The 27,437-nt window shown below is 44.6% G+C and overlaps 1 protein-coding gene and 1 non-coding gene across 2 annotated transcripts; one reads left to right on the forward strand and one right to left on the reverse strand.

The window, feature by feature from the left end:
- Positions 1-4,409: 4,409 nt before the first annotated feature.
- trnS-GGA lies at positions 4,410-4,496 on the reverse strand. Its single transcript has one exon. It is a non-coding gene; the product is annotated as a tRNA-Ser (tRNA).
- A 20,968-nt stretch (positions 4,497-25,464) lies between these two features.
- nad4L (NADH dehydrogenase subunit 4L) lies at positions 25,465-25,767 on the forward strand. Its single transcript is given in 1 exon segment — positions 25,465-25,767. A coding segment is annotated over 1 exon segment (303 nt).
- The last annotated feature ends 1,670 nt before the right edge of the window (positions 25,768-27,437 follow it).

Below are 27,437 nucleotides of genomic sequence, written 5' to 3' on the forward strand. Positions count from 1 at the left end.
AGGAATAAAGCAGCTATCAAGATCAAAGCCTTTTTCGCACAGCACAGGAGGGAAGTACGACCAGAGCCCAGGGAAAGACTTAAGCCAAGACTGATTCCTCCAAGAAAAGCTGTTAAAGCATCAACTTCTTCCTCCTTGTTCATATGATAGACACGTGCCCGAAGGGGAACTACTAGGCTTTGTTAGGACATTTAACATATATCTTTCCAGGACAGGACTTAAGTACCAGTTCCAGCAGCAACAACTAGTAAGGCCTATAAAGGCAAATTTTTGGACATAATTCTTCTCTTTTGTGAGGATTGAAGTGAAGGGCGCCCCATGGTCGGATGCGAGCCAAGCTAGTTAATCAAAAGCGAGTCTCCATTACGCGGTGATCTTTCCGCAAGTGGAGGTCCAGGCTCTAATCCAGTCTCTGATGGCGTAGTGGGCTAACTGACTGACCTAAAGGACTAGGCAGCTTCGGCTCCTATAACACAAGACCCGCATTCAATCAGAGAGGCTTTAACTCCCTCGTGAGAGGTGATTGCACCAGTAGCAAAAGAGATCTCAGGATAAATAGGTACCATATCATATGTATAACGAGAACGGACATGACACAGCAAGTTGCTAGTATAACTAGCTCACACAGGGGTCTGAAAGCTTTTCAGTCAAGGCTGGTCGGGGATCTGGAGAGGAAGAGGAAGTCCCTTTACTCTATTCCTTGGCAGGGGACGAAGGCAGCAGATTCAAAGAGGATAAGGGGGTGCCGCTAGCTTGAGTTATAAAAGAGGGTACTCTTACAAAGCAGAGCCCCTCGTCACGAGCTGGACTCGAACCAGCACCTCTGGGTAAAAAACATACCCAGCCGAACTACCTTTCATTCTGATCGTGACTTAAAAAAGAAAAAAGAGAAAGAACTGCGAGTTGGCGCCTACATAACGAATTGCTTGCTAACCAAGCCATTCTGGCTTTCCACTCACTCGATCGAGTCTGTTGGGGTATTCGATCTGTGCCCAGGGAGCAGCTTCACCTTCGCTTTCTCTCCTTCCCAGGCAGGATTATAGGTTGGTTATATTAGCCTCCCCCCCCACAATGTATTGACAGTTTCGAGGAGTAGGCTATAATAATCACTCTGAATGCCGATTATTATAGATAGAAGCTAGCAATTCGACATCATCCCCAGGAACTAACGTGTTGATTGCGTCATAGGATCTCATCCCTGGTGGCAAGACCACATCATTCTCAGTGAACAGCGGAGTTATCACTTTTTCACTCAGCTGTTCCTTAATTGTGTTTGCGACTGATCCATTTACTCGATCCTGGTAGTTCTCTGTTGCTAAATTTCGCAGCCTGGCGACTCTCCAACTGGCTATTATTAAAATAAACGACGGTAAGGCAAGGCCGGAAATAAAATCAATTAGATAGTTAAGAACTTGATCTGACATGTTGCATTCTACTCGAATGTAAGAGAAATTCAAATGTTATAACTAGCATGAAAGTCGATCTATTACGACCGGAAAAAAAAAAAAAAAAGTGTTATATTCTAATCTAACTAAAATATTCCATAAGATAAGCAATTTATAGAAATAGTTCGAGGTGCCCCTCATCTTAATGATATCCTTAGCCATTTTTCTTATAAAATGTATATGAACCTCATCGATATAGCGTGAGTGCATGCAACCCCCATCGGGAGACTTTAACTCGTCTTCCAATTCCTCCCAAAGAAAGGGAGTCTAAAAAAGAGAGAACAGCTTCATCGGGATTACGTTCGCGACATCTCGGGAGCAAATTTAGATGCCGATCAAGTTCCTCTTTCAAAACAAAAGGGAGAAACATTTCTTTTTCAGCTCCCTTATATGAAGATCCTTATTCTCAAAATTGAGTAGGTGAAACTATTGACCCTGGTTGGAAGCTGGCTCCAGGGTTTCGACTACTGGAACGGTGTATCGACACCAATCTCGATGAAGACATCCTCTCTTTCTTTAACGAAAAGAAAGAGGAGTTAGAGACCAAGCTGGGTCCTATCGATGTCCGCCGTCTCGACGAAGCAGAGATGGAGTCTTTAGATATAATGCTAAAATCTTTCCAAAAAGAGAAAGGCGCATCATTATTTTTGACTCAGATTGCTAGGGAATACTTCTTATGACTAAGAGAAAGCAGCTTTTCTCTTCTTCATTGGCTACTCATTTGTCTCGTAGAAAGAATTTGAGGCCCACTCATTCCAGCCAGCAGGGGATAAGGTGGGGAAGGGGAGAGTCGAGGTTTTCATGGTCCGGCGTTATCGGTGTGCTCATTCCGGATTTCTTTGTACCGCCCAGAAGGGCACGAGAAAAAAAAAAACGGATCCAATACCAAGACGTTAGAGAGAGAAGGCTAGCCTTATATACGCTATTTATCTAAGAAGCGCCCAAAGCTAGGAGCAAGAGAGAGAGAGGCTGGACGGTGAGGCAGATAAAGAGAGATAAAAAGCAGCATAAGCAAGGTTTCGAGTCGAATATTCAAAGCTTTTGAGTAAGTAAGATGGATAGATTTGGAAGCCTTTGAAAGAACTAGTTGCATAGATATAGATATGGAGAAAGTCGTTTCTCTTCAAAGGGAGGGTGATATGAGGGTTTTGAGAGCGGTTCTGACGTCGAACAGGTTACCCGCTTTAATAAAGCCACACTGGGCCCTCGGCTTCTTGATCCAATCTCCTTCTTTAAAAGAAAAGAAATAGGCACTTTTTTCACTATATATATATCGAGGTTTTTTTTCCATTGCCTCAAAGACAAAACGCCGTCCGATCGCCAAATACCAGACTTCTTTCTTATTCTATGCAAGTAGTTCTTTCGATATGAGTTCCCTGGTGGTCTCACGCTTGTAGCTTAGGAAGAAGAACTACCTACCGAGGGCTTTACTTACACAAGGCCAGATATGAGTAGTCGTTGGAATTTTTTAATGTTTCTCCTCCGACTCATTGCATTGCTTTATCTGGCTGGAATGGCAGGGGAGCCGCATAGGGGGATGCCAGTTTTATCATTCGCTTCAACATAAGAGATTACAGCTTTTTCTGTCTAAGGCAGACAAACGGGCTTTACATAGTTAACTTCCGGGATGACCTATGTTTGTTTGGAAGCAAAAGTCTCTCTTATTCGACCAAAAGAAGGCATTCTCCTTTCTCAGCGTACGAAGAACTGAAAGCACATGGCACAGCTTATCACGGATTGGAGAAGCGATATATTGTATTAAATCAATTGATCATGCGACTAGCTAAAAGGTAGGAACGGCATCGGTCTTTCTCCCCAAATGGTACACAAGTGAGTTCGATTCTCATTCTACCTATTGTGCTTAAACTATTTTCGTCAATCCATACGGTCCGCTCCTCCGTATCGTCAGTTGGTTTGAGCGGCCGACAGAAGGCTTTTTGCTGGCTTTTTAGTTCCTTTCGCTAGACCCCAGGGGACAGGCCATCGAAACTCCGTGTGCGAGGTCAGTGCTCTCGCTTTGAGGGATTCCTTCTTCACTACCATCCTCCACGACATAGATCCTTGCTTGCTGTCTTGACCGTAATGGGATCGAAGCACTGAGGCAAGGTGTTTCACTCATGTCTACTTCTAATGCGCACGAACCAGAGCTATCTCCCAAGAACCCCTTCCCTAGTCAAGAGGTACTGACCATTGGTTCTCTCGTGCCCCAGTTAACGATAGCCTCGGGTAGACTGCGGATCTTAGGTGAGACCTAGAGTGCAGCCAACTAAACACCAAATCTATCGGAATAAAACTTCTACATCTGAGAAAAAATGTGTGACTAACTCAATTGATAAATGCCCTTCTTGTACGCTAACGCTCTAGGATGGCAGGGTTGGTAAAACTCTCCTTGATTGATGGTAGCATTGCTAGTTGCTTCAAGCTTTTTCTACTGTACGCATATTCCCCGTCTAGTGAGCCGAGAAATAAGGGCTTACTGAAAGCTCAACCCATGTAACTTATATTTCACCTGTTTGTTCTTCCTGACCAATTCCTCAGGAATCGATGTCAGTGTCTGACCATTTTACAGCTCCACGCATGCAAGGTCTTGCTGGCACTGAGTGCTAAACGCGCTACGACTTTTCCGTTGTTGATGATCGAAACTCTTGAGAGCTTCTCGTTACTTATAAAAAACTTTTTACTCGGAATTTGGCCTCATAGAGCTGTTCATTTGATGTCTGTTTAGATCAATACTTTCAATCTGCATGTCTTCTTTATCACCACAAAATAGGGATGATCAAAATAACCTTTGAAATGAGGATGCGGTACCCCGAGATTGAAGAGATCGAATTCCTCCCGGGAACACACGAAACAAAGATATGAACTGGGTCAAATAGAAAGATCGGAAATTGAAAATTGACCTTTCCATTGTTATTTTTTACATTGAGGTCGGTAACGTTGGTGAATTAGGTTAAGATAGGGGTACGGAAAGAGAGGGATTCGAACCCTCGGTAAACAAAAGCCTACATAGCAGTTCCAATGCTACGCCTTGAACCACTCGGCCATCTCTCCTATATAATCTTATGATTATGACCCAAAAACCGCGAGTGAATAGCGAGTCATTCATATTCTTGCAGTAAAGGTACGGCCCAATCCATTAGAAATATAAAACTTTTCGTCAAAGAAAGATCTTCCTTCGAGGCTCGAGGAAAAAAAACAATTCTTCTTGTTACCATTAAAAACAAAAGAACTATTTCTATTCATGTTTGTCAAGACGGCGATCCCGTCATATTATGATATTTATACCGGATTTAAACCAATGAATTGGAACGAATCAACTACTCCCTTCCCCTCCCATCTTGCAGGTAGGAATGATGGATGCTGATTTCCAATTCTACTATATCGATTGTCTTTAGGGCCTACCTATCAAAGATGAATCTTGATAATGGGCAACAGGAAGAAATGGTGTTGATCCGTCCCCCCCCCCTAACTAGATTAAAAAAATAAGGGCTGGGGGTGGGCGCCGATAGGTTTGAATCATTTCAAATTCAATCAATACCTAAATTTGGAAGAGGGATGTGTATAAATTCAACAACCCGCCTTTGCTACTGGTGGTCCCTACAGCAAGGAGGAGAGGTAACGCGTGTACATGAAAGCAAGCAAAAGAGCAAAACGGCTTATGGCTTCTTGGATCTACTCGCCATCACTCCCACTTGAAGAGACAGTAGGAGATAGATCCATTCCTTCCATTACGACTGGGGCCTTATTTTTTTAATAAGGGAATGAAGCCTGATCCTTTATTTCTATTTTGATTGATCCCCGACCGGGTCTGAAGCCGCATAGATGATTAGCTATTGGAACGAGAATGAGGACGATGAACCTGGTCAGTAGGGACCCATGGATCTCCATCTCTTCCTCTCCCGATCTCCCTATGTTTGGTGGAGAGGAAAGTCGGACAAAGATGATCCTGTTGTAGCCTCCTTTTCTGATATAGGGGAGTGATAAAAAGTTCCATCCTTCATGAATGCATCAATTATCGTCCAGTCTAGTCGTCGGGGTTCATCTGGCAGTTCATTCGCCTCTTTTTCGGTATGATAAACTACAAGCTCTTTCATTGTGGGATATTTCTTATCCTAAGGAATAAGAATAATAGGTCGATCAAAGCACTCATCTCCATCTTCCAGCCTTTCCTCTCCTACCAAAGGTGCTTACTCCGGGCATATGAGTTCTAGGTAAATCAATCGGAGGAGAGAAAGCAGCAGAGAATCTTGCACCTCATCAGCACCAGACTCTTTCCAAACCTAAATACCAATCCTCCACTTCTCCCCCCTTTGAGAAAGAGGCTGGGCGAAAAAGTAAATTCGTGGTAACCCGCTAAGGTGGTTGTTCATTTGCGGGTTTCGATTGGATAGCATATTGACCCCTATCTTATACCTCTGGGCTGGGTGCGTGGAACTATTCCTTCCAATGAAAACTCCACGGAGAATATCGGTGACCTCTAGCTTGCACTTTTGCTGCCTTCTCAAGCATTGGATTCCTTTCCCCCGTCCAGGCACCCCATCAAGCACCTATATGTCATGAGTGACCCCAACTATCGCACCTCTTCTTCGATCGGAACCCATCCCCAACCTCTTCCCGGCAAGATAGGGCAATTCATCCCCCATTCCACTAGTTCTGATGCGTACTGCGCAAGAAGACGACTCTAGCCCGCTGAAAGCTTTGAACATTCTCCTTTCTCGGGTTCCTAGACCAACCAAGGGTTCTAGAGACAATTCCTTCTTCCTAGTCCAAGCTAGCTAAGGCAATAGCACCATCTTCTCTCTTTCATGACTTTCTGATACCCAAAAGTGACTGTTGACTTCCCTCCCTTTAGAGCTGGGAAATCAAAATCTCCAGTCGCATTCGATCTAGAGTAAAGCAGCCCCTCTTCCTTGTTCACAGAAACCATTTTATAAAGAGCAAAGAGAACAAGAGCAATCGCAGCTGAGTCAACTCTATCCATTCTTGTTCCAAGCTAAAAGCTTGAGGAAGAAGAGCTTATTCAACTCGAGGGTCAAAGAAGACCAAGGAAATCTCGATTCAACTACAAGCCCAGATTACTAATGGAAGGAAGAGCTTCTGGCTATCGAGAAAGCCCTGCTTGAAGAAAAGGCTACTGCCCTTAGTCCTACTGCCCTCCCGGCTCTGGAACAGGCTCTTGCTCTAGCTCCGCCCAATGCTCGGAATGGTGAATTGATCAATTCCGAAACTAGCCAACCCGAAAGCCAATCACGAACTGCTCGCTACTGGAACTGGCTAACAGAAAGAGCGGAAAGAAAGAGGGCATGTCTCACTAGCAAGACAAAAAGGGTGAGCGCCTAGCGCGCCCCCTTTATTACTAGGTTGGGCAAGCTTTCACAGAAAGAACACCTATGGCTTTTCACACTGAACTTCTCGCTTTTTCTATTAGGAAGAAGTGCTTCAAAAAAAAAGTTTCTGTTGCGGTGGATTACTCTTTAAAGCTTAGTAGGTAAGGCGCTGCTTATTGAAGGGGATGTTCTGGTCGAGGTCGAACAGTCAGAATGCATGAATGCAAAGACTAAATTAGCCTTGCTTGCTGAATCGACATGTAAAGGTAAAAAAAGGACCCGGGCCGGGATTTCTTCAAAGGACAGTACGACTGCTCCAAAAGACTAGCGCTTACCTGCTCCTATTGATTGAACAACTCGAATTCGAAATGAAGGCAAAGCGTAAATGAACTCGATCCAGTCTCGGTTCAGCTACTCTGCTCGTGCGATGGTCGATACGGGCCGGGCGCCACGAGACGAGGCTACTTCCATCCAAGGGAAAAGTGAAGTCCAAAGAGCAAACCAGGCAGAAACTTGATATGCTGGGAGGACCTCCCGGGGTTTCGTTTCCTATTCCATAATAAGCCCTACCTACTAGTACTAGGATCAGGGTTCGTGGTCAAGAATGGGCTGCTAAAGCCTTTTATTTGCCTTTCATGACGATGAATGATTAGTCTTCTCCCTTCTATTATTCATCACTAATTGATCCTGACTGTCAAGCTTTAACAGTATGGTCTTTGCTCCTTTGCTCTGGTTCTATCATTGATGATTCGGTAAATGACTTAGAGTTGCGTTCTTTTCATCGGATGGGAAGAATGGAATTACATATCCTATCAATGGTATCGCTCTTTTGATACCCAGTTCAGGTTCAGAGTGAAGACTTTGCCCGCCCTCTTTTTCCTGTCTTTCCAGGCAAGGAAGCAAGGCAGTGGCTGCTACGGATGAGGGAAAGCTTCTTCTTCTTTCTCTTTCTCGATGGTAATTGAATAGCTCCTCTTCGGTGCCTTAGGAATTGAATCAAGTAAGGGCAGCTGGAAGGAATGGGCTGTGAACCTGAGCTAATTCTTTTCTCTATTGTACCTGAACGGAATCCCCAACCTTCATCTCATCCTTATTTTATTATCCTTACTTTACTCGCGGCACACTGACTATATTCCGCAGAGGTTGGCAAGAGCTTATTTCACAGCTTCACAAGACTGAATTGAATTAGCCTCGGGGAACTGAACTACCGCTACGCCCTGGAACTCACACACAGAAGACCAAGGCAAGTCCACTCTCGATTCAGCATAAGCTTGGGATCTTTATTTCCTAAAATAAAGCATTTCCCTTGAAGCCAGGTCTTTCTTCTCTTCTTTAAAGCCTGGAGCTGGACTTCTTCTTCCTGACTCGATTCACAGTTTAATCATACTAAGCCAGAGCCCAACCAGGGTGAGAGAGATAGGAGAGTAGGGACGGGGAACCAATGTCACCAACTGAACTAGCTGTCTCGGATCTTTGAATAGACAGAGAGAGATGATCTTCCTGCGGCCCAAGAGCGTATTCGTTCAAAGAGCTAGCAATGACTTTCTTCCCACCCGGAAATCGTAGTAAGCCGGGAGAAAGACATTCATATTCACCCAGGCACGGGATAAAGGGAAAAAGAGAGCCGAGAGCCGGGAACGCAATCAAAAGAATTTCCCTCGAGCGGGGATGTGGTGCTGGGATCGTACTTACATCCCCCGAAAAGGTCAAATCCCTACGCAATTCGATCCATTTGTTTTGTTTCTTTGCACCAACAATGTAGCGGAATATGAAGCCTGCACTACAGGACTGAAGTTAGCTCTCAGCTTAGGTGCCAGGTGCATTAGATTAGAGTCACCGGTGACTCTCTTTTAGTAATTAGACAGGCTACCGGAGAATGGAAAGTCCGGGACCCGTTCCCTATCCGGAATTGCTTGAACGCCTAGCCCAAGGTGGTTTTAAGGAAATTGATTATAATCATGTCTCCCACGATAAAAACCGCAATGCAGACGCCCTAGCTATTCTTGCAGCCCTCACCCACGCTCCGAAACAGGGAGTGATCAAGTCTTTCGACGGCCTTCACTGAACCGGCAACCATTCAGTCGAGGAGGTGAACCAAGCAGAACATCTGCATGGGGCACCCTGGTTCACTGAGATTCTAAACTTCCTTGAAAAGGGATAATTCTCGGCCCAGGCCACTAAGAATGACGGGACACGATTAGGCGCCTTGCCACTCGCTATGTGATCTGCGGGGGGCGGCTCTAGAAGCGCTCTTTCAACCAGCTCCTGCTGCGCTGCCTAACTGAGTCCGAAGCAACACAACCAAGCCATGCACGATGCGGATTTCGGTGGTCATATAAAATAAAAGGATTCGCCATGGCAAAGAGAAGACTTCGGCAAGGGTACTATTGGCCGACCCTCGAATCAGATTGCAACGAACATGTGCGGAAATGCCACGCTTGCCAAGCTCATGCCCAATCCATCCGGGCCCCGGCCTCTCATTTGCATACCATTGCGCCACCACGGCCATTCGCTATGTGGGGATTGAACGTTATCGATCAGATTCATCCTAATAAAGCCTCTAATGGGCATAACTTCGTACTTGCAGCTACAGAATACTTCACGAAGTGGGTTGAAGCCGAGGCGCTAGCGAACGTGACAGCTAGGCAGCCGATTTCAAGAAACATCCTAGCAAGGTTCGGCCAGGGTGATCCTCACTGACAACGGGACGAATTTTCGGAGCCGACAGGTGATTTTTGCACACAATAGAAAATCGACCATCGCTTCTCGACCCCATATTACCCTATGGGCAACGGACAAGCCGAGGCCACCAACAAGACGCTCCTAAAGATGATCAAGAAGACAACCAAGAACGGCCGTGACTGGCACGACAGGCCCACTCTAGTACTTTGGGCCTACCGGACCAGTATACGCACGGCCACGGGGGCAACTCCCTTTTCACTGGTATACGGGATGGACCTCCCGGTAGAAGTCGAATTGGGATCTCTGCGCGTCTTGGCAGAAGATGACCTCCCAATGGCAGAAAAAAGGCAAGCCCGACTGGACTAGAGTTGTTGAATGAAAAAAGGCTCGCCGCCGCGTACCATATCAGGCCAGGCCTACCAACGACGGCAAAGAAAAGACTTCGGGAGCAACGTCTCCGAACGCACCTTCCAAGTAGGGGAATATTTAGCATGAAAGATTTTGATCAACCCGAAAGCTTGCGCTAAAATAAAATGGGAAGGACCCGTCAAGGAAAACCGGCCAGGGAACACCTATATAATATACTCCAGGACCTACGAGGAAATTCCTTGCGACGACCTATCAACGCGGCGCACCTCAGAAGAGACGGGTCAATCGAACCCGTGGTTGATCTCGCAGCACCACTCTCGAAGAAAGAAATGCAAGAAGAATCAGAGAAGAGACAGAAGAGAAAGGGGCCTGGTCTACCACGAAAGAGGCCTACCACGCCTTCGATCAGTCAGGCCAAAGAAAGCCTAAACCAACCGTCACGTCCTTTTTCATGTGCAGGGGATTCTTCCATTCTAGCAGTGGATTCAATAGCTGCCTATTCTTCCTAAGAAGGCATTCTTGCAGCAAGAGGGCATTCGAGAACAGTAAGAGCTGATTCGACGGGATGCTTACGACGAGTAGGCCCTTCGAGTTCATCTGCATCAGCTAATATCGAATCGCCTGTTGTGCCCCGAAAATGGGCTGTTGCGGGCTATCATTCATATTCATCTTAAGGCTTCAGTTACTTGCATCAACAGGAAAGTCATCAGTCCCCTATTCTTGAACAACCTATGATGATTCATTTCCTCTTAGATTACCCGTCTTTTTGGACAAAATGCCATTTCTATTAATAAATAGACTGATTCAATAGCATTGGACTAAATCGGGATAGCTTTAGAAAGCAGATACGGGATTAGACAGAGGAGCCCTTGATCCTCTTTGATTAACCAAACACCCTACCACTCACGAATACTTGTGATTGTTACGGGCGCAGAAAACAGTTCTTTGTTTATTTAAGGAAAGCGGAAAGAAAGTCATTTTCGCACTTTTTCTAAGACTAAAAACCTTTGAACTACTAGGAGTCGTAGTGTTCCTATCTTTCGTACTATTAAAAAAGGGGAGATGCATAATAGGTTGTTTAGAAGAAATGAATTGGTCCAATACGCGTAGTAGCATTCTTTTTTGGGCTGTAATTGTCGCTCTCGATCCTACAGCTTCTTGAGAGTAAGATCTAATTCCCCCTTTCATTGGGGGACAATGTAACGATGTTTTCCTAGGATTACTGAGGAAAGGTTTGGGGGGATGGTGCACCTTAACGAACCATGTCTCTCGGAAAAGCTTTCGACCACTGAACTTCTCGGAGAGGTATGGTTTGAGTCCTGGTGCGGAACTCTGTTCTCGAAAACCTTTGCCTGGCTTCGAATCTTAGCTTGAGTTGCCACGGGAACCTTAGCGCCGCGTGTGTGTTGTGGGAAGGTCCTCCAAGGAAGAGGCATAGAAAGAGTGAGAAACCTCAATCCAAGACATGAAAGCGGAATCACAACTGTGCTTAAATCCCTACTTCCACCGAATCCTCTCTTTGATGTTAATGCCGCTTAGAAGCATAGTCCTTACTTTACTGAAAGCAGGAAGCATCCAAAGCAATCTAACGGAATTAAAGAAAGCTAGAGTGTAGAGTGCAGTCGGAAGTCAACTAATTGACCATTAATACTGGAAATTAGCCTTCGTAAAGTCTTTCTATCACTCGTAAGGCCGACATTGAAGACATAGCCCTAGTTCTCAGGTAGAATATAGGGTATAGGGATGATAAGGCATCTGTCTCCTTGCAGGGAAGAGGTTTGATTGCTAATGAGATGAGTGGAAGAGCTGCTTTCGGTCGAGGTTTCTATATCTTAGAATTGATAGAAAGATTCAATATAGTCAAGAGCTCATACCCGTTATGATGCGAGATTTACCCGATATTGTGCGATTACCTTTTATTCCTTTCATTTTAAATGGGCCTTCTTAGTTCCCGTGCAAAGTAGTAGTTGATTAGCTGTCTTCGTTCATCGAGTAGGCGAATGTAAGGAAGTTTGCCTGAGTACGAGTAGAGGATTGGTTGATAGAGTGAGAAACCTCTCTCTGGTTGTGGGAAAGGCTCGTTGAGACCTTTACGCCGACATGAAATCGATTTGCTTTGGCTGGTAGCTGTGCCAAGGAAGAAGCTGTTCTTGTTCTCGAATCAGCAGTTTTCGCAATTGAAGAAGAACTAGTCCTACCTTTTTTGCTATGCCCTGAGGCATTCCTTTAGCAGGGCTACGCACCTTCCCGCATTCCTTACCTCTGTGTGTGATATGATGCCGATTCGCCGAGCATAATCCCCTCTTCGCAAGAAAAGGGCTAGGCTGCTGCTGGTCTTTCGTGAGCATCTTTCTTTGTAAGGATGCCAATTGCTATTGACTCCGCTGCTTGAGAATGCCCGGCTTTCAGGAAGAATTGGGAATACATCAGGGCAGGGACTTTTTAGACGCTCTTACACGGATCGGATATCGAACTCTTTTCTTTCACAGTGCCTATCTCGAGTGGCTTAAAAGCTCCAATCCTCGTATATAGAAGGAAGAGGAAAAACTCTTTGGCCGCATGAAGAGCGGAGCTGAACTTTTGTGACTAGCTGAAAATAATCATAGATAACGCCTTGCACGCCCACCTTCCCCGAAACTTTGGCTTAGTCTTCTTCGTTTTACTTTCTCCTTCGGGTAGGATGAAGGGCATCTGAACGTAACGCTTTCTATAGTACTCTCCCCTTTACTTTCAGTCTAATGCCAATTATGTGTATGTGATGTATTCTAATGAAATGATGTTAGCATATATAGCGTCAGATGTAATGAAAGTAGGGCTTTCTACGAAAGAGAAAGCGAAGAAGTATATGAAATCGAAGCGCATTGCAATCATCGATCATATAGAATGTGTGCCGCGTGTGATCAGTCTGCGCAAAGGCAGAATAGCGGATGGGTTTGTCTTGCCTCTATCTTCCCGGGACTCCTAGGGCTCTTTCAATTGGCCTTGTCTCGCTTAACTCGTCGAGTAGTGTCCCTAATCGAATGAGTGGCTACACGCTCTTTTCCCGAGGAGAGAATGTTTCATTCAACCAGTCAAATAGGCTAAACTCGCTCCCTAGCTTTCAATAGCGGCAGTGATTTTCTTTTGTCGGATGGAGCAGGGAAGAAAGGCTAGTTCGTCAAGTCAATTGAATCCTTCGGGCAGGCCGGGACAAAAAAGTCCGAAAAGAGGGGATTTGGCTGATCAGCCAGCCCTACTCGTCTTTGTCTACCCTGGTTCAAGTATAGCCCATACCCTTTCTAAGCCGAATAGTCTTTCTTGGACCGGAAGTCATACCATAGTAGAAGTGCAGCCCCCGTTGAGACAATAAGTTAGACATTGGTTCATAGGCTAAAGCCCCCTGACTCAAAGTCAGTGGAAGGGGAAGGGCTGCTTTCTTCGACCTCTAGCCATCACGCTCTTTTGGACCTGAAGAAGGGAATTAAACCGGCGAGTAGGGCTTGTGCCCATTAGTCTATGTCCTGCCCTAGTTAGAAAATACTATATCTCAGATAAAGGGAAAGAGGGAGTGCTTGCTGGTATTAAGAGAACTCTCCTCTCCCAAGACGAGGGATGCGCTTCCTAATTGATTTAGAAATTATAGGTTCATCGAAAGGTACAGTCAGGTGGAATCCCGTCCTGAAGCAAAGGATCTGTATTAGTCATCAAATCCAGGGTATGGTGGAGTAGTCCCAGTTTGCGAAGTCTCTCATCGCCTTGATTAAAGAGTGGTGGGTCAGGGAAGTTAAAAGGCTAGAGTAAGCAAGGTTCTTTCTCCCACGGGGAAGGTTGTCTTTTAAGCCAGTCTTCAGTCAGCCTAGGAGCCTTTGAGGAGTAGGGAAGGTGATAGCGTAAGATAGCGGACTGGCGCTAGAGCAAGAGTAAGGAAGTGCGATAGAGCTCTTTTCAGTCCCCTAGGATATTCGAAGTAGAGAGTCAGGTTACGTTCTAAGCAGCCGGCCAGCGCTCTAACCTATAACCGGTCTTGAGAGTGAGTAAGTTAACCCAGTAAGGGTAGAGTCCGCAAACCATCTAAGCCTGTACCCCGCTAGCAAGTAGTTAATAACTAAACCCCTGGGAGAATCAATAGAAGTATGGGAAGAGTAAGAAGAAGGTTATAAACCAGCTAACCTTCCAGCCAGCAAGGAAGACAGCATTGTAGGACTCAGTCCCTTGTTCTAGTGATAGAGATTGTCAGGTTCTAGCATAAGAAAGCAAGTCTATCCGTTCAAGTGGCCATTCTATCACTTCTGCACCCTCAGTAGCGTTTAAGGATTGGAATAAGGCAGTTTTCGGAAACTCACAACAAGCGCCGACCCAACGCCCGGCTAGAGGGCATCCAGCGGGCCCTGACTCATAAACATTCGGACTTCCTCATGAAATTAGAGAAGGACCTCATCACCTACTACAACCAATTACTTAGAGATGAGGAATTACACTGGTCCCCCGATCCCTGATGGGCCAAGGACCTCTGATTGGTTTAGATCGATTCTGCCGGTTCCGCCTTAGGAAGCAGGGGCTGCTTTCATTGCTTTCTTCATACATACGAGGTAGTTTCAACCACCCCACTCGGAAATAGGAAATCGCCCTTCTCAGACTAGTTCAAAACTAAGAGGACAGCTTTCAAAGCAAGAAGCAAGTGTTAGAATGGCTTGTGACAGAAAAGGAAGCTGTAGAAGTATCAATAGCAGTTGCAATAGGAGAAAGAAAGGCGTCAGGGGCGCGTCTGGTGCTATCGTATATAAGGGAAAGGTTTTGATTCCCTTTTCTTGCTTACTATCTTTTCCATCTAAGTAAGAGCAGGTTGAAGCTTATCTTATTTATAGTATAGGTAGTAGCTTAAGCGCAAAGAAGCTATCGACGAAGGGCAGGGAGCACACCAATTCCAAGAAAGTAATCTATCTTTTATTCTTCCAGTACTTGTGCATGCCCTGACCCCTATACTGTTTTGATAGTACGATCCCGGATTAACATTTTCCTAACCTCGTTCACTGGCTGAAGGCGCAGGCTTAAGAAGAATTGGGAATGAAATATCAACTCCTTAATAAGTCTACTCCTATCCTATTTTGTAGAAAGCTAGCCAAGGTTGTTAGCGACAATTGTTCAAAAAAAAATGCGAAGCGAAGATCAGGTATCTCCGTCGTAGTTATTAGTAAGAGTAAGAGTTTTATCCTCCTTTTGGTGCTCCTAGAGCAAAGCCCCGAGAACTAGGTTCGATTTCTTTATGTGCCCAGATAAAGGGTATAATTATGGCTTACCAATCTCGATGAAGAAAGACCCTCCATTTCGTTTGAGGAGATAATGATTTGTTAGGGCTAAAGAGAAAGTCTTTGGAACCGAAGTCAGTTGATGCCGAGAATAAAGATGTAGTCTTTCCTTATACTTATAAAAGGCTATAAGCTCTAAGTAGTAAGGCTACGTTTCGTAAGGCCGAGAAGAATCTATTTTTTAGTTTCCGTTCTAAGGCTCAAGACTAATAAATTAAACTATAACAATTCTTTTGCTTTTTCTTCACTTCCTGGCTTTCGAAGAGATGGAACCTCTCGACCCCTTTATTCGCCTCATCCCTTCTTATTCCGAGGAGATAGAGCGGGGTAGTGATATATGACTGATCATGATCATCTTGCTGCAAGAAAGCTTAGGAATGAATCTAATGGTAATGTCGGTCTATGCCCACTTGTAAGAAAGGATCACTGCTTAGGTAGCTGACCAAAAGCCAAAGGTAGGTGATTTCGGGATGGCCTTTGAGTCGAGTCTGATTAAAGGGACGACTCTTATTATTCGTGCCTAGGATTCAGAAAAATCCTTGTTTCGGCAAATGATGAAGCCTTTGATTCGGCGGATTCGAATTACCATGCCTCCATATCCCCCGATGTAGCTGACACTTACTTTGTTCAGTCTCTGAGGTCAGGACCTTTTGCTTATAACTTGGTTTTTGAGTATTCATAAGATGTCTTTCTTCGGATCGTTGGGTTACTTCGGAAAGTCAAATAGCAAGCTCCACACTAAAGCAGTTAGAAGCTGCGGGCGAGGTCAGCAAAGGTCACAAATAAGAAGAAGACACGAATTTCTGTTCTGGCACAGGGAACCCAGTCCTGCTTACGCGATGGTGTGCGTGGACGGAGGGCTAACAGGAATCTTCTTCGACCAGAAACCTTGGATCCCCTTGAGCAGAGTACTCTCAGCCTCTGTTTATCAGTTTACGAATGGCCCCCCAGGCCTAAGCGATGATGGCTCCGGGGTTCTTGGTCAATGATGTCGTTCACTTCTCACCTTCCAATTTGTACTGTAAAAGGAGGCCGTCAAAGGTCATTTTTTTGGGGGTTTACGAGAGGGCCTTTTCCCTTACTTCTCTTTCCTTCGCTTGGTGGACGAGTCAACGATAGAGCGAAAGAAATGACCATAGAGTACGACTCGCGAGAGCTCCTGCTGCCTCCGTGCCTAGAGAGCAGCCCCCAACAGATCAAAGGAATGAACGATGGTGCAAAACAAAATAGGAACCCTTTCTTTTCGGAAATCAATACGTGTACACCTTAGTCTTAGTACCGTCTAGCCGATGGAATTCCAAAAAGAGGCTTTAACTAATGAAGTAGGCTTTCGACAATGAGAGATGGTAAGCGCTACCTTTCCTTAGATGCCTTGAAAGTGCCTATTCTTTCGAGAAAGACTTTATAGAGTTCTGCAAGCCAGATTATCTCATAAAAGAAAGAGTGAACTATATATTATTATAATAATAAACAATGACTTCTTTCGCTCGGGACACTCAAACGAGAGAAACTTCCCTATCCCTAGCCGGGTACCTTCTTTCTGATAGAAGAAACTATCTCCTTTAATAAATTGAATTAGGCTTTCACCAGGAAGGTTTAAGCATCCTTTTTGCATCGGAAACAGAGAAAGAATCAATCTCCGAATCGCTTGCTAAACCGCCCTTTCACGGCACTAGGCTTTGACGTGAAAAGACCCGATCCCTTTCCTAGACTGGAATTCCTCTATTAAGATATATAGACATCAGTTTAAATTAAATAAGTTAGCCGTTAGGCTTCGAAGGGAATCTGGTTCATAAGTCCGCATTCAGCGATGGTATTGAACTTTAACGAGCTCGAGTCAACCTTTCTTATAAAAAGCTTTGTCTACACCCACCGGCTTCCTTCCCTATTTGCTGGAAAAGCGACTACATCCTCGGCTTAAGAATTAGTCTCGGTTGATTATGACTGGTCGTTCAATTGCAAGTTCTATTCCTTTTTCTCACTTGAAAGATGGGAAAGCCTTTTTAGCGTAGGAGAGCTCCTGACTTTCATGATCGCCTATCGCCTTTTTCCTACTTCATCTGCAGATCGGATTTGCGATAAGAGCAGTTTCTTCTATCACAGATTCGTCTTCCTCCCCCGGCAGGGGGCTGAACTCGAGTTAACTAACTGCAATATGCTAGACACTAGTCTTTCCATTTTCGGTTCTATTGTCTTTCGCATCGGCGATTCTTAAAAAGAGACTCTTCCTACTCCCATCGGCCAAGCTTCAATCTCTTAGAGCGGATGCGGCCACTGTAGATCATCCAAATGGGGACTCCTTTCTCTATTCTATGAGGCTGTTGGTTGATAGAACTCTGAGGTTCTGTGGTTAGGAGGTAGATCTTGTGCGAGCTAATGAATTCAAAGATGCGTATCCACACCTATCTCCATTGTCCGGCTAGTCTCAAGGGATCGGCTTAGGACTCAATCCATTTTTGAAGCCTTTTGAGAGCTGCTAGAAAGGAAGAATCCCACCCTACTGGTAGAGGACTTGCTTCAAAAAGAGGGCAAAAGGGATCCATCCTTAGATAGACGGGTGGAACTCACCGAGATCAATCATCAAGCCAGCTACCCATGGTCAAAGAGGAAGTTAACGGGAAGAAAACCATATCGCTGCTGACCCATGGGCTAATTCTTTCAAAAGAAAGACCAAGGGAGTGCAATGAAAGGGCCACTGCTGCGACTGAAGGTGACGACTAGCTATCTCGGATAGGATAGAGAGGCTTGATCGGTAACCACAGATTGAAAGGTCTTTTTCCACTGTCTGAAAGAGCCATTGATTCACACTGACCGCTATAGCGAAGAGAGAGGTTTTTGGTCTGCTCTTCCTAAATAGAGATTCAACCGGAGATGGGCAATTTGATTAGCTATCTTGCGCGAAGGGTGGAGCGTATGATAAGCGAGCGATCAGGGCTAACTCAAATAGAGAGCTCAGAGTCCTCTTGTTTTTGAGAGGTGGACCTTTCTTTAGGGCCCCTCCTTTGCCGGGTAGGGCGGCACAACGGATAAAGAATGGGTTAGAAGCACGATGGTTGAGAGCTCCTAATTGGGCTGCTATCTGCTGCGTAAATGGATAGAAAGGCATCCTAAGCAGGGCTGGCGGGAAAGTTGCATCTTGCTCAGGATGAGAGGGCTCCTTATGCCGGGAAGCACAGTTGAATGTGAGATCTATCCCCTTTTGAGGGTTGGCCTGATCAAAGTAATCGGGGATGTAGTAGCCCAAGCACCTACTGGGAGTAGCCTCGTCTTCGCTCAGTGATGGAATCAGTACATTCTGGGTCTCCACAATGGGTTTAAATTATCTGCTTTCTTCTGGCTGGATGGGTTTCCAAGGTCTTCGTTCGAAGGTATTAGATAAGATGGTTCGGGTCCAGGTTCATAGATTGCAGGAGATGGCTCTGCTGCGATAAAGGATGAAGGATAATCCGTAGGCAACTGGTTGTTACTAGAAGATGATAAAGATGCAGGCTGCTCTTTATTATTAGAAGAGCGAAGTGCAAGTGCTGGCTGCTCAATAGAGGGCTGCGACCCTGATTCCCTTGGGACTCTGACTCCCCCTGATGCACGGGAGGCGCAGGAAAAACCACTGGTGAAGAAGATCCAGAAGATGCTGATCCAATAGGCGCCTACTAAAATAAGTGGGAGGGAGTAGAAGAACTCGTGCTCATGGAAGGTAAGATGCCGGGCCGTCGAAAACGAGAAGAAGGATCAAAACATCGAAAGCCTTTCTGAGCCGAGGCATGCCCCCTTTAAAAAACATCTGTTTGCACGAGGTGCAAGCTTCTGACGTAGCTGGGCAGGTATATAAGCATAGCAAAAAAAGTATAATATTTTCATAATCAGGTGGCGATCCAAACAGGCACTGATATGGAGTAATGTCGCCAAGCACAGAGGAGGGCGGTTGATGATGATAAAGAAGGGCGCGGTCTTTATGGGAGTAGAAAAAGCGCTTTTTTTGACTTTCCGGTTGGATGAACGGGGAAATGAGCTTTCTAAAGTAAACTGAGCCGGCGGCAAATAGGACACCGGTGAGGAAGGTTGTTAGGCTTACCACTTAACAATCTTAGGTTCAGATAGAATCAAGTTTTCTTCTTTTCTTGATTTATCTCTTGAGCCCCGTGGCAAGCGTTCATGAGTCTCCTCACGTCGAGTAAGACTTCACTTCTCCCTATTCCTCAGTTGAGGCTGTGTAAACGTTGTTTTCCATCTAGATGAAGTATGTTTTTTGAGTTGATAATTTTTTTTTTCAAGGGCGAAAACGTTATTTTGCAGCTATATGAAACGTACTTTTTCGAGTTCAGATAGGATCTTCCCTAGTGAAAAGGTCTTTACGTTGTTTTGAAGCTATATGAGATGAAGTATCATTTTGTGTGGAAAGGGTACCTTGTTTTGACAACATAACTCCGAGGCAAAAGGAGAGTTTTCCTTCGAGAGAGTAATTCGCCCGCTGTTGATGTAACCGTACATTCCCCGGACCTGTGAAAGATGACATGAGTTTCCCTTCCTCGAGAATGGAGAGAATGAGTATTTGCTTGTGTCTAATTAGGGTACAATGTTTGTGTCTGAAAGGAGCAAAGCTTCTAGGAGCAGCTATTGGAATTGCTTATGCTTATGTCTTGAGCTCTCTGAATCATTCTGTAGCCAGGAATCCTTTTCTTGTTAGGCCAGCTGAAATAAAATCCTTGGGCTAGTTGGCTAATCTGGAGCAAGCTTAATTATGAATCTGTTGAGTCTTCTGCGGCTCTAGTTCTTTGACTATAGACCAATGAAAAGAGGGCTCAGGCATAACATAAGGACGATATCGGAATGTCTGAATCCGAAGCTCCCGCCGATAGAATGAGAAGTGAAATCGAAGTTTCCCGGGCTTCTGTGACGGAGGTTTTCTTAGTCGACCTAATCAATCGATTCCCCTCGGCATAGTTGAAATTCAAGTCTTAGTTCTTCCCACTTGGATGAGCGGTGAATACCTTTCTAAAGTAAAGATTTGGCTCGGATGGATCCGGATAGGATATTTTCACGCCTTGGCGTCTGGTTAAGACTTCCCCCCCGTCCTTCTCCTTAGGCTGGTTGAACCTTGAGATAGAAGAGCAATATGGAGGGTTTCTCCTGAAAAAAAGTTGAAACCATTCGTTTCATATATACTTTCTTGTTGGTCTTCCGCGGCATCTTCAGAGGTCTAGGTCTTCTAGGATAGGAGAATCCTTTGGAAGAAAGAGCAGCGGCCAATGCTGGAACTAAGTGAATATTCTGTCTTTGAAATGGAAAGGGGAAAGCCAGCTAATTTGCCGAACCCCGACCTCTATCGTCTAGAGCCATCTATCCTTTCCTTGCTTCTGGCTCTTATGTAGCAGTAAGGGAAGGGTGGGCTGAATCTGCTTTCTTTGGTTCTAAAATATCGAAATTTTGAGATGGGAACGAAGAAAGTACAGCTCCTCTTGCTGATGTTGTAGATGATGCGTCAGCTAGTTGAAGCTCCAGGGGATTCCTTGGATAGCGATGTGGGATGCGTCAAGCCTCTACCAGGAGAGGTCCGTGCTTTCTAAATCTTTCACAGGATCTGGAATTTCTTTGTATTGTAACAGACGGGTAGGAGAAGGAGTCGAAATGATAGATGTGCGTAGTGACCTATCATATATGCTCCATGACTATGTCTTGGTCTTGGAAAACTAAATAGGCTCCGTCGAACCCCACCCATAGTACCTCGCGTACTTTTGCACTCAAGGCTCCGGAGTGGGCAAGAAGCTAGTTCGTGTGATAAAGATATAGAGATTGGGCTTTTGTGCCTTTATTCATCTCTCGAATCTTGGTCTCCTCGAGGACAGAAATGACGCATACGATAAATTGACTGAGATTCCTCCTCAAGATGCTATAAATTATTAGGAAATAACCACCGTAGTTGAGACGAGACGAAATAACCGTAGTAGCCTTTCTTCTTGTTAACTGAGTGAATGTGATCCTTTTATCTTTCGAATGAAGAAATGATCGTCTTGCTCTCATTCTAGTCAATTGAGAGAGCGAAAAAAACCCTTCTTTTTTACAGGGGTCGGGAACTCCTTTTATTCCCTCTGATCTATTCCCCATCCCGAGAAAAGTAGATGCTAAAACTGGGAATTATCTAAATACCTTCTAGTGACATGCTTCTAGTCAGACAAGGAATCATCGTTTGTTAATCTCTTATTATGACCTGGTTCCTTTTCAAAAAATAATAATGTATGTAACTAATCTCCTAACTAGAATAAAGGTTCATCGGAGTCTCTTGAACTTGAAGGAGTACCTTCTCTTATCTCTTAATCACGCTATCTTCTAGTTTTGTAAGAATCAATCATCGTAAGTAAAGTCAGCGGACTTCTCAATTTTGTACCAAAGCGAGAATTCGAGCTAAAGCTTTTCCCTCCACTCTACTCTGGTATTAGTTATAAGAGAGAGCCAAATTGCGAAAGCGTAAGAGAGAGTATATTCTGTCCAGCGCTTTCTTCAAGGCTAGAAGAGGGAGCCCGTGGGGATGGCTAATCTAATAAAAAATCTATCTTTCAAAATTGCCAAAACCTAAGCTCAGACTGGACTAACTGTAAAAATTCACAAAGAGATTTCTCCTAAGGACTTTCACTGGTTGTGAGCTTGATAGCCAAGCAATCTGAGTGGCTTTCGCTCCTGGTAAAATGTCTCTCCAAGATTTCGAATTTGAAGTCGATTTAGCAAGAGTCAGTCAGTGTGATGGAGTCTTGTAATGGTTCTATCTATCTTAGAATAAGTAAGACGGTACTCGAAATAGGCCCAGAAACTAGCCTTTATTTCTTCTAAGTAATGAAAGGAAGTGGAAACGAAAAGATGACACCCGATGGTTCTACCCCCTGCTCGGGGAAGTTGGTATGCTCAAAAGCTGCGACTTATCACTCGATATTCTATCTTCCTTCGCTTCCTTCGTTTTCACCATTTTTGACATAAGGGAGATGAAGTATCTTTTTAGTCTTCACACTAGATGGACACCATCCTTCCTTATCGTGGCGTCTTTGCTCTGTTCCGCGAAAGTACCTCCACTTAGTTCGGCTGCAAACTGCTCCTTAAACAGCCTGGGATGTAGTCTACCTTCTGCAACGGATTCCCTCAGTCTTTTTCCTATCCTATCTTTAACACGGGGGACTCCTATAAGATATAAGCTTTAACACAGGGAACTCCCGCATCTAAGACTCCTACCGTCTCTAGTTACCCGGTCATTCTCCTCTTACACCCTTTTTTACTTGGGAACTTGTATATCTATTAAAGTCAAAGTAAGGTTTTGCCGCTATACAAAACGTAGTTTTTTGACGTAGTAGCAGCGAAAGGAACTTCATTTTGTCACCGGGGAATTTACATTGAACTAAGGTAGTGTAAATTAGTTGGTGACAAATTCGAGCCTTGAGAGGGGAATTGAACCTTATGGTAGAGTAATACCGATACGGATTCCCTCAATTAGGGCTACTTTATTAGAAAGTTATATGGTCCCACCAGAACAAACCCGAAGTAGGGGATGCGAATGGAGGATTCCTATCATTGAAGTGAAACTGGATTGTCGGTCGGTCGGACCGACACAGGTGAACGCGTACTCAGCGTCCATCTAGAGTGAATTGTTCTAACTTGATTACAGTAAATACGAAATGATTGGTGGACCAAAAGATAGCAATCCGTCTCTCTTGCGTGCCCTATTTCTTTTCAAAAATCTGTAGTGGGGATAAGACAAGACGTCGATTAAGTCGGCAACTCTTCATAGTCGAAGTTCCCATCCCCTTTAGGTTTACGATAGATTCAGGTCAAGCCCAGTCAATGGGGGTATACCCTTTTTCTTATCCCTTTCTCTTCTTTTATAGTGCCTGGCTCTTTCCGATCACTCCCCGAGGCTCCTCAACTGTGCACTTTCAATCCTACTTTCCTGCCGATCCGTGAATGAAGATTCTTCGATTGACGACAGCTTTTGTTGTTCGATCTTAAGTCTTTGCGTCCTTCATTCATGCGGCTTTTCTCCTTTGGAAGTGATGGGAATCTCTAGTATCCTCCCTATGCTATGGACTCTTCTTCTACTGGAAGGTTGGTTAGCTGGATCCGGATAACAGGAATAAGTAGAAAGGCTGGATGGCTGTACCTGCTTTAGTGACGGAATAAGGCGGCGACCTTTTTCTCATCTTGAGTCGATGCTTAAGACATGATAGTTGAAGGCTTTCTCCCTGCTTTCAGGGGCTTTTCGCCTGAACCAAATGAACGGGGCGCTCTTAGGTACCGCAGGTTGGGTGAAGACCGGGAATTTAATCCAGTAATTCAATTTTCCCCGAGACCTACTTCTTTCCTTCAAGAAGGGCTAAGAAGTACGAGACATCCGCAGTCCCCCTCCCTCTAATCTAACCATACATACCCTCTTGAAACCCAGCTCTTCGACCATGCTATGACTAGGGGCAATACCCTTAACCATTAGTCCCATACCCTCCCTTAGCCTTTCGCTTTCTGCCCTAGGTTGTGAACCCGACATGGTTTGCGTGATTTCATATGGGTTTTTCAAGTGAAGCAGGTGACATATATAAGATAGAGCGCGTGGATCTGTTCAAAAGAAGTAACCCACTAGGAGAGTCGCTTAGATAGTATGCCTCGACCGGAAGACAGTCTGTCTTTCCCACAGTGCAGTTGACGTAGGGGAGTCCAGTTTTTGATGAATGAGAAGGTGATCCCTAATCGCTGCTTTTGCTGTCCCCCTTTCTATACCTCAAATCTCTTCTGCCGACGCTGCTACCTACGAAAAAAGCGGAAAGAGGGCTTGAGGATGACTTCCCTCATCGACTGGGACCCCCAATGCTTTGAGGTGGCTGACGTAGCCTTTAAACGAAGCCCTCCCCCATTCCCGGTATCTTATAGTGGATGCCATTCCTATTAGTCCCTGACTCAACCCCGTTACCTGAAGGAAGGACGGTCCTAATTGAACTCCGTCTAAATGGCTTGGTTGATGTCAGAATAGAGGCGTAAAAAGTGCGGCTAGAAGGGTAGATTCTTTCTTAATAGAGGTAGCTCATCCCCTCCCCACTCGGGTGCTTTCAGAGCCCGATGAGAGAATGCGAGACCTAATCTTAAGAGGGGTAGCTCATTTACCGATCGGAGTTCCTGCGCTTTAAGTTTCTTTGTTGAAGACAGACGGGCTGACTTGCTTGTTTAGCTTGCCTTTCTAATTCACATGCTATCCGTTCTTTTCTTGCTTGTGACCTGCTTTTCTAGTAGGAATTCTTCTGTCTACATACTATTCTCGCTACTACAGAAATAGCTTAAGTGATGTTCTTATCAATATTGGTTCTCCTATGCTTCAGTAGCTATCCTTCTTTCTGTCTCTGCTATTGGATGTCATAGGTTAGCTTGCGGATTGGTCTTCATTGCGTACTAGAAAAAGTGGGAATAATAAAGTGTTCCGCTAGTGTTCTCAGCGACCTTGCTTGGAAAACCATTTTTCAAGTTTGCTTTTCTTTCTTCTAAGAGCAGTCTATCTGATCAAATAAGGGATCAGACCGCTCCTGGTGTTCGAACTAGTCATTAATGGTAAGCTTCATTGGTATCCTTTCTTTTTTCTGGTATGCGACCACCGAGACTGAAGGTGGAAAGTCGAAATCTTCTTTTATTATTATGCATTCTATATGTGCTAGAGTTTACATTCATTTTGTTTTTTTCTCTACTCTTTCTCTCCCACTTGTTACTATAATCCCGAAACAAGTAAAGTAAGGATCCATTTGTTTATTTTCGCGCGAATAGTCTTTTTTCTTATTCTGTCTAAAGTGGCCTTTTCCTTTTTTTATCTCTTTATGGATGAGCTTCACCGGGCAGTGGCTCCATTTCTTACTGCGTCGGGGGGCATCCACAGTGGAGTTAATCCACCACCAGGCCGGCCCTTCCGGGGATCCGTCTTTCTTTCCTATTAGTTCTACAAACGATAACCAGCAGCAGCCTGGTCCTTCAGAAGGACAGGCTAGGGCTCCCAGAAATTATATCGAAGAGTTGAAAGAGGATAAATCCCTAGGCCGTAGTTTTAGGAATGCATGTATAAAGCAGGAAGAGATAATTCAAGTTATGACGCAGCTGTTACAGGAACAAGCAGTGCACATAGACGAGCAGGAGATACGATCGGGTGTAGATGTTTATTTAACAAATACGATTAATTTGGAACCGGGCTACCGGAATCATAAGCTGAAGCGTATTTTGAATGATCTGGCGAACGGTCGGATAAGTAGTCCGTATTATATCGAGATACTCAAAGCCATAAATAACTAAGGTGGCCCCTCTCTGATCCATTCATTTCTCATTTGAATTTCTCTTACATTCCACGTTCCCGAAACGGATCTTATCAAATATTTCACATTTTCGATGATCATTTCTATTTTAGGTATTCGGGGAATCCTCCTTAATAGACGAAATATTCCTATTATGTCAATGCCAATTGAATCAATGTTATTAGCTGTTAATTCGAACTTTTTGGTATTTTCTGTTTCTTTGGATGATATGATGGGTCAATCATTTGCTTCATTGGTTCCAACGGTGGCAGCTGCGGAATCCGCTATTGGGTTAGCCATTTTCGTTATTACTTTCCGAGTCCGAGGGACTATTGCTGTAGAATTTATTAATAGCATTCAAGGTTAAACATGACTCCTAGAGAATTACCAAAATACGAAGTTCTCTTCTCCTTTCGTTCTCTTCTTTCTTTTTTTTTTTTTTTTACTTGGTTGGCAGGGGCAGGGCCTTTCTCCCTGGGCGAGCGCATCCGATTCTAAAGTTTTTAAAGTCCTTTTCTTCGTACGCAAATCCAAAACATTCTAATAGAATGTTTGGACCGGGAGGGTCTTGCTTTGAAGGATTCGACGGACGTCATCGACATGATGGCGAAGGTCTTTCCAAAAGTAGATCCTGGAAAAGTCGCCGAACTCCAAAGAGTTCGAGCAGACTTGGCAGAAAAGGGGAACCTCTCCGTTCATTATGAGACATTCCGAAATATAACCAAACATTTTCATTCTGGTTTGATTGGTGGCGGAAGCTCTTCTGATGAGTCAGGTTCTGCCCATTCGACTGGCAAAGTTCATGAGCTGGTGTTCCTTCAATTGATCTCAATCAATGTTTTCTTTTTCATTCCGCCCGACTGAAAAATGGAATTCTTGTACCATTTTTTTAGTCTTTAGAAAGAGTCTTTCTCCGCGGAAAGCATATAATATAAAGTACCAAACAGCCCGAGGAGTAGGCTTCCCGATGCGGAACTCTATTCCTTAGGTTCGGAGGTCAATAGGTTCGTAGGAGGAGCCTTATGTCGTAGGCCCTTGCCCAGTAGATAAGAAAAGATGTTCCGCATCGGGGAGGAGGAGTAGGCTAAGATCAGATCGAGAGCTTCAATAGCAAAGAGGAGGCCCCTTCCACACCCACAGCCCTCCTTGGTGCTCCGCCAAGGTGCCAGCATGTGATTGGTGCATGACCTCCATCGCTTCATCACCTGATAGACACCTCAACCGAATTCCCGATAAGCCTCTTTTGAATAGCTTACCATCATTCACGATATACCTTTTGGCCATCTTCTTTAGCTTATTCGCTTCGTATCTATCATCCGGTAAGGTTCTGTCAGATACTCGATATATGGCTGTCTCCAATCCACTACATTGATAAAGGCACATTCTGCTCTATCGGGCATCCATGTACATTTTAGACAAGCCTCTTCTCGAGCTTTTGCATCCCTAGCCATATCAGGCCAATAGTAACCTTGTCTTTGCAATCTTCTGTAGAGGTTTACCGGTTTTGTTGTCCCACAGACCTTATCATGAACTTCTTCAAGTCTCTTTGCTGCTTCTTCAACGCCAAGGCACCGAGCTAAGACCCCATCGGACATCTTGTAGTCAAAATTGCCACATAATTTAGTGAAGCACTTCAAGTCTTTCTTGGCCATGTGCACTGACGACACTCATTGCTTTAGTTCTTGAATCACAGCATGTCTCCAATCTCCTTCTTTAAGGACATCTTCATATAGCTTATCGTTAAAGTTCCATGAGCTGGAGTTCGTCGCTTGCTGATCTTAATGACAGCTTCATCTTCATCATCTTCGAACTTTATCTTTGAAGCTAGAGTGGCCAAAGAATCAGCATGTCGATTGGTAAACCTGTTGACATGGGTTAATTCCACATCAATTTCATCACACAGCTTCTGCACAAGGGACTGATAAGGTGCTAGGGAAATCTCCTTCAGTGCGAATGTCCCATCTGTCTGTCGAACCACCAAATTTGAATCACCAACCACTTTTAACTTATTGATCTTCATTTCTTTAGCGATAGACA

Source organism: Gossypium hirsutum, mitochondrion (assembly GCF_007990345.1).
Source record: "Gossypium hirsutum mitochondrion, complete genome".
In the NCBI taxonomy this organism is placed as follows: Eukaryota; Viridiplantae; Streptophyta; class Magnoliopsida; order Malvales; family Malvaceae; genus Gossypium; species Gossypium hirsutum.